At 42.1% G+C, this 13,288-nt stretch overlaps 1 protein-coding gene across 1 annotated transcript in view; it reads left to right on the top strand.

Moving 5' to 3' along the window:
- Positions 1–1,645: 1,645 nt before the first annotated feature.
- kctd16b (potassium channel tetramerization domain containing 16b) overlaps positions 1,646–13,288 on the top strand; it is a 72,805-nt gene continuing 61,162 nt past the window's right edge. The window contains exon 1 of the mRNA XM_079651199.1: positions 1,646–3,174. Within this exon, the coding sequence (XP_079507325.1) occupies positions 2,337–3,174 (838 nt within the window). The 5' untranslated portion in view covers positions 1,646–2,336. The remainder of the gene's footprint in view (positions 3,175–13,288) is intronic.

Below are 13,288 nucleotides of genomic sequence, written 5' to 3'. Positions count from 1 at the left end.
TTAACGCAATGACTGCCTCAGTGGTTCCGCCTCTGTACACGTCAGTTAATACAAGGCTGAACAGACTGACGATTCTATCATTCAAAGAGGAAAGCTGTGGCATTTTGTCCTCAGAGGTACAACACAGCTGGTGAAGGAATGCCACAAAAAGAATCTCAGGGCAAGGTTATTTAAAACTGGACAGATGGAAGTAAAAGGAAAAAAAAAAGCAGCATGTAAGCAGAGGGTTGTTATGACAACAGTGCTAGGAACAACACTCCTGGAGAAAACAGCAGATTTTGTGTGTTTTATATTTTATCTAACAATATTTGTTTTTCATACAAGCCCTGATTTGGCCCCGCAGCTGGGGCAGGTGGTGTGTGCTCATGACTACGGATTGTACTTTTACTTTTCAAGCAGTCTTTTTATTGATTAATCACAATCCTATGTAGAAATCTAACGCATGGTATCCTGAAAATCAAGATCGTCTGGTCTCATCAACTCAAACTGTGACTAAGATGGATGTTCACGCAGAACCAGAAAATATCAATCTTAGTCACATATCTTGAACATGTAAATAGGAAATTCATATACATCTTCATCAAGTATATTCGTTTAACAATGTGACTCCACTTATTCTATTGCTCTCTGTGTGAGGATCTGTCCATGGTGCTGACACATTAAATGTGGGCATCTTTATATACAAACAGAGGGAGGCGCTGTTGCTCATCTTTTAAAAAAAGGTCCCATTTCACAACCATTTAAAGCCCTCTACCTGGGTTTGAAGATTTGTGTTAAGATAATTTATTATTTACAAAGTCTTAGTCTCGAAATAAAACTTTAACCATGTTGCAATAAAAGGCCAAACTAGGAAGAATACACTATTTATTCAGTGGAAACACAAATACTGTCCTGTATTTACATAATGCAAACTTAATGTTATGCAAATGAATTCAAGCTATGGGTCAAATAGCAGCATTGTGAGCATTTAGTTTATTATAATAATGGCACAATAATGGATGCAGCAGTTCCACAACTATGGACTGGAATTGCTGTGACCGAATAAAACTGATGTTTTAAACAGGTGCATTTAACCTTTGACTGTGTGTCACAGGTGCATGAAGTTGGTCGTAATATTATACACATTCATATAACAAATGTGTGATGTGCTGTATATGAAATGGGCTTTTCTGAGAATAGGACAATAGGATTGATTTTAGTCTAATGGTTCCTGAAACATTCGTTTTTCCCACCCAGATGCCAGGATCCACCCCATACGCTTTAATAGCCTATAGTGTGTGTGTTTGTACGTGCACGTTTGTGTTTGTTTGTGTGTGTGTGTGTGTGTGTGTGTGTGTGTGTGTGTGTGTGTGTGTGTGTGTGTGTGTGTGTGTGTGTGTGTGTGTGTGTGTGTGTGTGTGTGTGTGTGTGCAAGAAGGGAGAGCAGCCGTGAAGACACCACCCAGCTCTGTAGGGGAGGGGAGAGAGGAAGGGAGGGAGGGTGAGTAGGAGAGGGGGGTTGGATGCTCGTTTCAGCACCGAGTACAGCTCCCGGTAAAAGCAGCGAGCAGCAGCGGGTCGGTGCTCTCCTTGCACCGTAAAAGGAGGACACATCTAGATTTTTTTTTTACACCTCTAAGAAATAAGATTTCTGAGGGGGTGACTTCGGATCGGGCGACATATTTCCAGTGACAGGCTGCAGACAAAACGATAACAGGACTCCCGAGGGTTGAAGGCAATCTCTGCGAAGTTTCTCGCCACTGAAAGGCATCCTGCTTCCTCCCACAGCCCGGATAAAACTGCCGGTGTTCAGGGGAAGTTGGGGAGAAAGTGACACCACGAACTACTGTTTGGACTATATCCTAAAATAAGTTGTTGGACTTTTTCTCGCGTTTTCCCTGTTCTATTTCGCTTTTTCTCTGGTTGTGTGTGTGCAAAAGGATTGTTGGAAAATACTATTACTATCAAAAAGGCAAGCTTCTTACAGCTTGCTCCGGCCCCCCACCCCGTGTAATTGTCTAACATTAGCTGGTTTAAGGCTTTGATGTGCCCAGATACATTTCTCCTCTCTCGCTGCACTGAATCCTCCCTCCTCCAAGTCACCCATCTCAGCCTTTTCATTTAACATTCACAGAGGAACGCCCCAGACTGCAATCTTCCCCCCCATTTTCGAAAACTGCTAAAGACTGGTAGGTGATGATGGCCAAGGATCGATGAAAAATGCTTATTCGGTTTGTAGTGGGATGAAGTTGGAGGGCCTGCATAAACGCAGAATAACCGAGGACATCGTTTGGCAACTTTTAAAATCTCGATCAGTCGCTTCTTCGCTGTAGAAATAGGTGTAGCCTGCTCTGTTCATGACGGAAACGATGGCGCTGAGTGTAAACTGTAGGACTAACCCCAAAGAGCCCGCTTCAGTTCAGAACAGTTTCCCAGATGTTGTTGAATTAAACGTAGGGGGGCAGGTTTATTACACACGTCACTCAACTCTGGTGGGCACCCCGAATTCTTTACTTGGTAAGCTTTTCTCCTCCAAAAAAGATGCAAGTAACGACTTGGCGAGAGACCCTAAAGGCCGGTATTTCATCGACAGAGACGGGTTTTTATTCCGCTATGTGTTGGACTACCTCCGTGATAAGCAAGTCGTCCTCCCTGACCATTTCCCGGAGAAAGGGAGACTCAGGAAAGAAGCGGAGTACTTCCAGCTGCCCGACTTAGTGAAGCTCCTGACCCCTGAAGATATAAAGCAAAGCCTGGACGACTTCTGCCACAGCGACAATGAAGACGGGTCCCAGGGCAGCGACCACCGGCAGTGCCCGCCGCCCTCTCTGGTCCCCGCTGACAGAAAGAGCGGTTTCATCACGGTGGGTTACCGGGGGTCGTGCACCATGGGCCGGGAGAGTCAAACTGACGCCAAGTTCCGGAGGGTGCCTCGGATACTGATATGCGGAAGGGTGGCCCTCGCCAAAGAAGTTTTCGGGGAGACCCTGAACGAGAGCCGGGACCCGGACAGGACCCCGGAACGGTACACCTCCCGGTTTTACCTCAAGTTCAAGCACCTGGAGAGGTCTTTTGACATGCTGTCGGAGTGTGGTTTCCAAATGGTGGCCTGCAACTCGTCAGTCACAGCCTCGTTTGTCAACCAGGACACAGAGGACAAGATCTGGTCCAGCTACACAGAATACGTCTTCTACCGTAAGTGACACCTTTGATTTTATAACAGCAGGTCAACTCTCACATGGACGTTGGACTGACCGCTAGGAGGCGCACTTGTTTTGCTGGTCCTTTGTGGGAGAGACATGTGGGTTTTGGGGAGGATGGGCGGTCCTGCCAAGGACAACCCCTTTTCTGGATGATGTGGGTGTACTGAACATTGTGATGAGAACAGCTTTCACCTGTTTCCATGACCTATATTACTTAATGTAGGCACTTTATAGTTGGAGGTGGCCAAAATAAAAAAAGAATCAAACTTACACGCTTCGTCATTGTATGAAGTTGTGTCTGGCCCTTATGGAAAAAGACAGTAAGGGCTCTTGCTATTGGAGTTAAGTCAAGGTATTTTTATTTCTCACTGGAAGCAATACAACCATCAGTAGCAAACCCATAACTGACAGGCTACTTCCCGTGCAGTGTGCTTAAACCCATTGCATCATGTTGCAGCATTCGGTACGCTCTTGCAGGCTATTTTACATTTCACAAGATTTAACCAGATTTGTAATAATTTCACCCCCATCTGAGCTAACCGCAATCTTCAAGGCAATGATTTGTCAATGCTTGCCAATTTTCATCAAGTTGCAATTTTCTACTCCACCTCCTGTCTGCTTTCATCCGTCCCATCCTTTCAACTTCTTGAATTTCCTTCTGGCTTTTCTATTTCTTCCATTTCTCCATCTTACCAGCTGGTAGAAGTCTTGCAATGGTGACTTTGAAATGAGCTCCCAATAAGATTTTATGATGTAACTAAAACATTTATATTCTGTGATCTGACCATATGTTATCTATCAGGAACTCTATGATAGCCGCCATAAAGAAGATTGAGAGTGGAACTGTAAGTGTGCTTATAGGTACTGTAAGGGTGTTATCAGATGAACTTTTCCTTGGAATAAATACTGAATGTAGTGGTCATTTGGAGATGTCATAAAATATTGTGAAAAAACCACAAATAAATACACAACTCTTTACTTTCAAGAGATATTTGTATCCCTCAACTTTAAATCAAGTCTTGTTACATACAGTCAATGATATACAGTATTGCAGCAAACGCTGAATATTGCTGCAATTAATATTGGAAAGGCGGCCAGCACTGATATCAATGTGTCAAGGCAGCGACCATGATATTTGCTAATAGCATAAAGCAAAGGTTTTTAGCCCAGTGGTTTTAAGAAATATGGTTAATTGCCTTTAAGAAAAGATAACATTTTGAAAAATTACACCTAACGCTTATCAGGTGAGGGCTTCATTTGAATTCTGTATGTCGTCATTGCAACTAACCTTGTGATCCTAAACCCTTTTATTCAAACTCAAATCTTGTCAGATAACTTCGTAACTTTTGGAAGTTGATGTGGTGAACAATGCAGATCAATGAAAGGGACATCTTACCCAGCCAGTTATTTTACTTACTGGCTTTTTATTTCAGTACCTAAGCATCCAGATGTTTTGCAACAGTGACAGGACGATATGCCAACATCTTTTAAAGAACAGTTTGTAGTTTGTCTTGATCAGTTGTGTTTTATCACATCAGTCAAATGTGTCTCTGAAATATGTTTTATTTATTAATTTTCCTTGTATGGCTGGGGATTGGTTCGAAGACCGCTGGTTGAAATCACTGAACCATACGTTCACCACCACTTAGGGAACTCCACTACCAGCCACATAATTCACACAAGTCAAATGGTCATAGAGCTAAAAGGAGTTTAAATTGATGACAGGAATTTGCTGGTCAAGCTCCCAGATTTAGTGCTAACTAGCCAAAGCCAGTGGAGGTAGGGGCTACTGGCGCGCGCACACACACACACGCACGCGCACACACACACACACGCACGCACACACACACACACACACACACACACACACCTCAATATATGGCAGTGTGTCTGCCTTCTTACTTATTGTCAAACAACAACTCCTTCTTAGTTTTGTTAACCAATGTTCAGCTTGATAGAGGGCACACACTCAAAGGGAAGGGCACAGTGGCAGATGTGTTGGGCCTATATCTCAACACACGAGTCGCACAAAAGCCTACACATACTCACGCATATGTGAGAGCTCGCACTCAAACTCACTAGAAACAATCACAGATGCAGGTAGGCAAACACTCAGAGGCACACATCTACACAGAATGAGTACGCTTACAGAATGAGTACGCTTACACACGCACGCACGCACGCACGCACGCACACACACACACACACACACACACACACACACACACACACACACACACACACACACACACACACACACACACACACACACACACACACACACACACACACACACACACTCGTGCAGGGAGTTAGTTACTAAATGCAGCAGCCACCCAGTGGATTATATGAAGTCACTGCCAGTCTTTTGTTTATCTGCCTGTCACATTTTTGGCGGGATTGTTTTTCTCTTCTCCCCATCCACCCTCGTTGTCTTTTCTCTTCCTCCTTTCATGTCTTCTTAGTTTGCTCTAGTCAATCTACCCAGCTTTCCCTCGTCTCCTTTCTCACCCTCCCCCCTCCCAGCTTTATTTTGCTTCATGCGCCGCAGGGGCAAGGAGCAGCGCGGCGGCACCAGTTGCCTTTACATGCCTCACTGCTCCGTCACGACTCCTGTCTCCATTTTTAGTCATGTCTCAGCCTGTCTGCCTGTCCATCTCCATGATTGTTTATTTCACTTCATTTAGGCTGTCTCTTTTTACATTTGAGCCATTTTGTCTGCCTTTGTGTCTCTCCTTATTATACATGCAAAGAGTTTGACTTATTTTATGATTTTCCATTGAAGGTCCTAAACTCTTGGCCAGACAACATTGATGCTATAGGGAAGGGGTTTCCTGTTCAAACTTGGCAATGCCCTACTCACAAAAAATGTTTCTTAGATCAATTATTTTTCCATCTTGCCCTGACTGGACCTCGTCGGTTGCGACCCAGGCCTTATCGCAACATCAGACGTCAATCTCAATAATTTGGTTTTGGCTGAAAGGAATTACACATTTGTTTTGATCCCCAACCCTGCTATGTTAAAGTAGCCTTTTGGAGTTAGCTTATAAAACCAAACTTTGCTGTGTGTAGAGATCAACTGAGCAGACTCGGTTGAGTCAGATATTGAGGTCAATGTTATAGAGAAAGCTACATTTTGGAGCATTCATGAAACTTCTTTTTTTCAGGGATCGTATTATTCTATATATGAGACACATCCATTTTTTTCACGTGGCCTCTTTAATGAAACCATATATATTTAGGGTAAAGTGTTTCAGGACCCATCAACAGTAATGCACTTTCCGTTTCCAATTTGACCAACTTCCACTAACAGGTTTCATGTTGTTCTGCCTAAAGCCTGAACTCTTTAAATCCTCTGTTTGTTTGTTATCTATTGCTCTGGATTCTACACTCGTCTGATTGGACCTATCAATCTCTTTTTCTGTTTGTGGCTATTCAAATTCCTCTGCAACCCCAGAAGGCAAATATATTTACCAATTTGTTGCATGGCTGGAGTGACTGATAATTAATCATCACTGTTGACAGTTGGTTGTGATATTCACCGCAGGGCTTGACTGAGCCAACAGAACCATCAAACAGGACATCGTCATAGTGACAACAAATGGGAAGCCTTTTGAAAGTTTGCTAAGGGGATGGAAATTGCATTTTTTGGCTCTGGATGTAGTTCCCCAGGCTTTTTTTTCTACCTCAGCTGAACGTGAAGTGTGTGTCATTGCAAATAGCCATTGTCATATGAGCATGTGACACACTGTGCCATTTGCTTGTTACACACAGTTGGACAGCTCCTTGTGTCGCAAATGTGTTTTGGCAGGTGGGAAAAAGGGCTCCATGGTAATGGTGTTTGTGTGTGTATGTGTGTTAATGCGTGACCCATGCTGCACTACTAGAGGCATTTGCACACCCGTTGAGCCGCTGGCAAAACACACCTGCACACCAACCAGCCCCACACACACCATCTTGCACACACACTCATCCCCATATGAAACTTCATCACGCTCATCCTGCGAGCGTCTCTTAGCCCGGTCGGTGGCGACATTAGCAGCGGCGGTCCCATGCTGCAGGCCTGTAGGAAGTGATTAGCCGAGGAGCAGACAGGCCATGACAGCTCTAAGGAGAGCCTTGATAGGGACAGCTGCTACCCCGGCTCCACAGGGAAGACCACCACCACACACCTCAACTCGGCATTATTCAGCCTGAGACAAAGAGGAAGCAGAGAGGAGCAGGTGGAGACCACTGCTGATGGATGAAAGAAGAGTAAAATGCTGTTTTTCTGTTACTATGACTACTGTTGAGGCTAACATGGTGTAAATGGTATTACAATCATACCAGGACTGTAACTACTATAGTGGTAGATCACTAGGACATTAGACAAGTTGATTCATGTAATTATTGAGATTCTTATATTAATCAAAACATGTTTCACATTTCTAAAACAATATAGTAATCTTACACACCAAGTCAAAGTTGTGTGAAACACTATTGTGTGACAATAAACTTTACTTTTCACATTTAATATCTAGAAATACTACTAAAATGTTTAAGAAAAAGTAAGTTATTATTTATGTAGAATGATTAAATGTTTGCATTTTTGTAATAACATTATTTCAATCAGTTGCCATATAACTTTTTCAAATATGAACTCACTAAACGTATTCAATCTTTCCTCGGCTTTCCTCAAATAATTTGCCACAAGACCTTCCTGAAGGAATATAACTCAACATGCATTCTTTAATAAGAAATACATTTCTCAGCCAAAAATGTGGGATTGAATCAAATTGTAAGATTTTGAAGTGTTTACTTCCCTGCTACTACTAGCCAGCTGCTCTTTGTTAATCCATGGCCAGATATTTGGCCTTTTATTTGTGTGACGAGCCCGCAAGCAACCTGGGTAATGGTTTGCAGATAGTTCGGTAGGCAGTCTGTGTGGTCGTCGACTTGAACTTGCCTTTTGTTCCTAGTAAGAATGAACGCTTCTACATGTTGTACAAGCTCTAGGCAAGGACAAGAATACAATGTTGTAAATAAATGAAAATCTTGCAACTGTTGAATAATGTTTTTCAAAAATGTTTTTAAGCAGCACGCAACTAAAAGTTCAACCCTGAATGTAGCTTTTCACATTTAAAAAGTGTACTTACCTTTGCAAGATGATAAAACATATGTTAAACTGTTCCAAGATGTTAAATGTTAAAGAAAGTGAGTTTGATGGAAATAATCTTTTTAAAGAAAAGAGTAACCCTATTCTGGAACTATTGATGTGTTTGCATTTATATTGCTCTTTTTTGATTTAGCAACAGAGCTCACAGTGGGGGGTTCAGGTAAGGTTGTATGAAAGCAAGAGGTTGTATAATATAGATATATAACCGATAAAGGTTTAATAGGTCGTATAATAATAATAATAGATTTATTTTGTTATCGCTTTTACAGGTGCTCAAACACGCTTTACAGATATAGTGAAAAGAAAAGAACAACAAATAAATATATAAAGTTAAAGTCAAATAATACAAAAACAATCACACATGAAAAGCCAGATTGAAGACGTGAGTTTTTGTGAGTTTTTTGAAGGTGGTGAGGTCAGTGCAGTCTCTCATGGGTTGTGGGAGTGAGTCCCAGAGGGAGGGGGCAGCGACGGAGAAGGCTCTGTGCCCCCAGGTCTGGTGATTGATGCGGGTGGGGATGGATAGGAGGTTGGTTTCTGATGAGCGGAGGCAGCGGGAAGGGGTGTGGTGGTGCAGCAGGTCTGTGAGCTAGGGGGGGGGGGGGCCTGGTCGTTGAGGGCTTTGTGAGTAATGAGGAGGACTTTGAAGTGGATTCTTTGACGGACGGGGAGCCAGTGGAGGTTCTGGAGGACGGGAGTGATGTGGTCTCGGGAGCGGGTGTGGGTGAGGAGGCGGGCAGCAGAGTTCTGGATATGTTGGAGTTTATTGAGGAGGTTGGATGGTATGCCGTAGAGCAGGGCTTCCCAACCTTTTTTCCCAAGACCCCCCCCCAAATTACTCCTGTTGGAAGTTGCGCGGGGGGGGGTGGGCGCAACAGCGGTAATTAAAGTCTCAAAAATGCTACAACTACTGTCACAAACTGGATGAATGTGAAGTATTTAAGTAGTTAAAGGAGGATGAAAGTGTAATTAAGGAGCACTATTGCAAAGTGACTTTGATGGTTATTGGACTCAGGATTAATTCATTTGGATTCCCGCTGTATGAAGAAATGAAAGGACGGCGCAAGTGGAAACAATTCGAAAAGGGTTGTAACTGTTTAAAACACATGCTCAAAGTAAGCCGGATTTTGCCGATGTGTTTATGTGGATTCATAAGTCGTAAATAATCTACAAAATGGAGGAGACCGATCTGATCGGAGCAACTGTGACAAATAATCTGAAACCGGCATGGACAATGACTATGTTTTAAAAATGCGCTTATCCAGACAACCCTGGTTTGGACACTTTACGCACAGAAGAAACATTTCTATTAAAGAAAGAATTATACATTTCTTTCTTTTTATGCCTTTAATAGCTACTAACTTGACTTTTTATTAAAATTAATGAATCAATTATTTTTTATATTTAATTATAATGTTGATGATGACAATCATGCATTGCGTTTCAATTTTATGTAAAAAATAAATAAATTTAAAAAATGAATAAATTAAGTCTAAATATCATATTTGAGCTCAAATCATCTGAGGCCTGGCGCCCCCCCTGCAATCTTTGGCTCCCCCCAAAGGGGGGCGCGCCCCCCAGGTTGGGAACCACTGCCGTAGAGGATGCTATTGCAGTAGTGAAGTCGTGATGTGATGAATGCATGAATCAGGGTTTCAGCAGCAGAGGAGGAGAGTGATGGGCGGAGACGGGCGATGTTTTTGAGGTGGAAAAAGACGGTCCTGGTGATGTGATTGATATGGTGATTGAATTTGAGCTGATTGTCGAAGATGACTCCGAGGTTGCGGATGTGAGGTGGGGGGGGGGTAGAGTGTTGCTGTCAATGTTGAAGTTGAAATTCTGGATGGCTTTGGTACGGGATGGGGGGACGATGATGATGATGTATGATTTGGCACTGTTCAGTTGGAAGGAAGATAGACTTTCTTGTTTGTCTAGCCTCCCGTTGACCTTATATCCCCTGGAAGCTTAGTGTATCTTCGTAGCGTAGACTCCCATAATCCTCGGCCTCTGGAGGATGTGGGAAACTGCAGAGCTCTAAGAGAGAAAGAGAGAGAGAAAGAGAGAAAGAGGGAGAGGGAGAAAAGAGTGAACAACAGAGCGTCAACAACAAGCTCTGATAAGCCCTCTGTGACTCCCATCTCTCCTTGCCGTCTATCAGCCCATGTTCTCCTCCTCTGTGACTCTTGACACTCTATTCTCTCTGCTGTGGTAGGCACAGTTTATATAATGCTGATGCTCTTCCCCTGTTGTGTTGGTAAAGTGCTCAGTGGTGCTACGAGCTGTGGAGCGTCGCCATAATGACAGAAGCTGCAGGTGGAGAGCCTCTTCACGCGCATGGCCCACCGTCTGGCAGCTGCAATGCATCAATGCGTTAAAAGCCCCGCTACGCGCAAACCCAGATTGGCTGGAAAAACCATGTTGAAGATGCACAGGATTCCCATTGCATCAGTAATTGCTTCGCCTAATGCATGTCACAGTTCAGATAAATGCCTGCTGCCATTTGGTAATGTTTCCCAAATAGAGGATCTGATGCCAAATAGGAAGTACATCCCGTTGGAGACATTTCTGGAATAATGTTCTGATGTGGTAAAGTTTGGATAGCTGATTAGATTTTTTTATACAGGGAAGCATTTTGTAACAGTTGCTCAACTAAAACACATTTTCATAAAACAAAAAATGTTATATAAACAACAAGTTGAAGTAAAAATGTGCACATTGTACTTTAATATATAATAACAATAAATATATAACATGTATATATAACATATATACAGAAGTTGAATGCAGTGTTGTTTTGAAATATCAAGACAGGCCATGAAAAGATGCTTTGGTCTTTGCTTAACTGGTTTTTCCTTTTTCTTTGTCTCTCCTCAGTTAGCTCAGTTTCTCATTCATCTCTACTAGACCCTTCACCCATCATCTTTAGTCTGGAGCTATAGTGTGACTGATGAAACAGTCGGTCAATATTCAGACTATTAGCACTTAAACTTCATGACAAAACTTCGTTCTTTGATGGTGTTTTGGACTGTTCTGTATTCCTCTGTGCCTCATTAGAATCACACATTGTCAGTCACACAGCAGTGGTCCACAGCTTGATGGAGCATATGGTCATACTGCTGTTATTTCATCCCACAGTGCTTTATAGCATCCCAGGGCAGAAAGTCAGTGGCATTTCATTTCATGAAGTCTTAATGTCCATTAAGACTTGATGATTTTGAGGCACTAATATAAGAAAATCCAGAGGAAATTATCTCCAGAGGAAATGACTGAAACCACCAGCGGCAACTTGTGAAAGGAGCCTAATGTATTTTTATGTTTCATAAAAATACAATATCACAATTATTCTATTCTCCTTTGTAGTAAAGAAGGGAGGGCAGTTTACATGTATTCATTTTCATTATTGACAAATGATGACTACCAAATAAGGCCATGAAAAGAGATACAACTCTAGAATGATATTTCTATTTTCTAAAATTGTTTTAATGAAATAGAAAAGATAAGTAGTTGTCGGTATGGCAACATGTGTCCAATGATTGAGACCTAAGATTGATAATTGTTCATGAAAAGATTTCCTACACAGAACAGTGAAGATGCTTTGAAACACTTTTGAACAATCCAATAGGATTATAATACGTGTTTAAAACAGTTAAAGTATTTAGCAGGATCCCATGCGAAAGTTATTCTACTGGAGAGGATTATTCAAAACTCCAATACTTTGTCTCATTAGTAATCCCTTGGTGTCATTTCAGAGTACTCGACTGATTGCTAGAGCATACTGTCATCACCATTTCCTTCCTAAGTGGCTGTGAAGCTGCCTGTCCATTAAAACACACACATACATTATACATATACTGTAGGCATCCGCAAGCCATGCAGGCACACTCTGGGTTTATACACCACGCATTGTGAGACAGTTGCATTTCACAAAGTAAGAAATAACCTCACATGTATCCAATATTTTCCACCATCACTTTAATTATCAGATGGTTTGGTGACAGGATTTTCAATTCAGCATGGATCACCAATTTTCTTCATTTGGCGTAAGCAAATAAAACAATATTATAATTTACAAATAGGCTACAGGGCATGCAACGAGTCAGATGAATAATGCATTCTAGGAATTCCATCCACTTTTGAACATGGCATGGCTTACTGTGATTTCCAAATTAGAATTTTAACAGATAATTATGGATTGAACGTTTGCTCCACCCTCTCTCACATTTGAACAGTAGTTTGAATTTAACACCCTACAAATCTGCAAGCGATGCCATCACTCATTGGCTGGACCATAACTTGGATAGTATTGGAAGTTAATCATTATTATTCAGACATGGTGACACTGCATAATAGACTTTTGGTACAATGAAAAGAGTTGTGTCGAATGCACAGTAAGTACAATTGGTTAAACAGGTCAATGGAAAGAAATCATAACACACGTAAGAAACACTGAAGACCCCTTGCATACGAAATGAGGCTGGAATACACATTAACTAATAAATGAGGAGACACCAGCATCACGTTGGTTTGTGTCTGAAGAGTTTTTGTTTAATGACTTTGTGTTTTCTCTCATAGCTATGATTTATATAAAATTAGAGTTGCACTACCGTCCCATCTAGCGTACACTCTGTTTACTATTCATGCTGCAATGAATAATTGAGTGCTGTTCACAGAGGACTGCACAGTCTAAGGCAGCTACACAGAGGGCCCGACTGTTTGTTTGCAAAGGTAATGGGTTGCCGCCTGGGGGTCCTCTGTACACACTCTACCTGTGTTACGGTCTCCTAACTACAGACGCCTGTATTAGCAGTGTGCAGGTAATGATTTGCTGGCTGTAAACACATGTGATTATGGTCTGCAGACAGGAGGTCTGTTAGTTAATTGGTTTTTGCAGGACAACATCAGACGCATCAGGGCGTAAACACACAACAGGACGTATACCGAAATACACACA

This window comes from Notothenia rossii (assembly GCF_949606895.1).
Source record: "Notothenia rossii genome assembly, chromosome: 9".
In the NCBI taxonomy this organism is placed as follows: Eukaryota; Metazoa; Chordata; class Actinopteri; order Perciformes; family Nototheniidae; genus Notothenia; species Notothenia rossii.
Note: the sequence above shows the minus strand (reverse complement) of the source record. Positions and strands in the feature narration are given on the sequence as shown.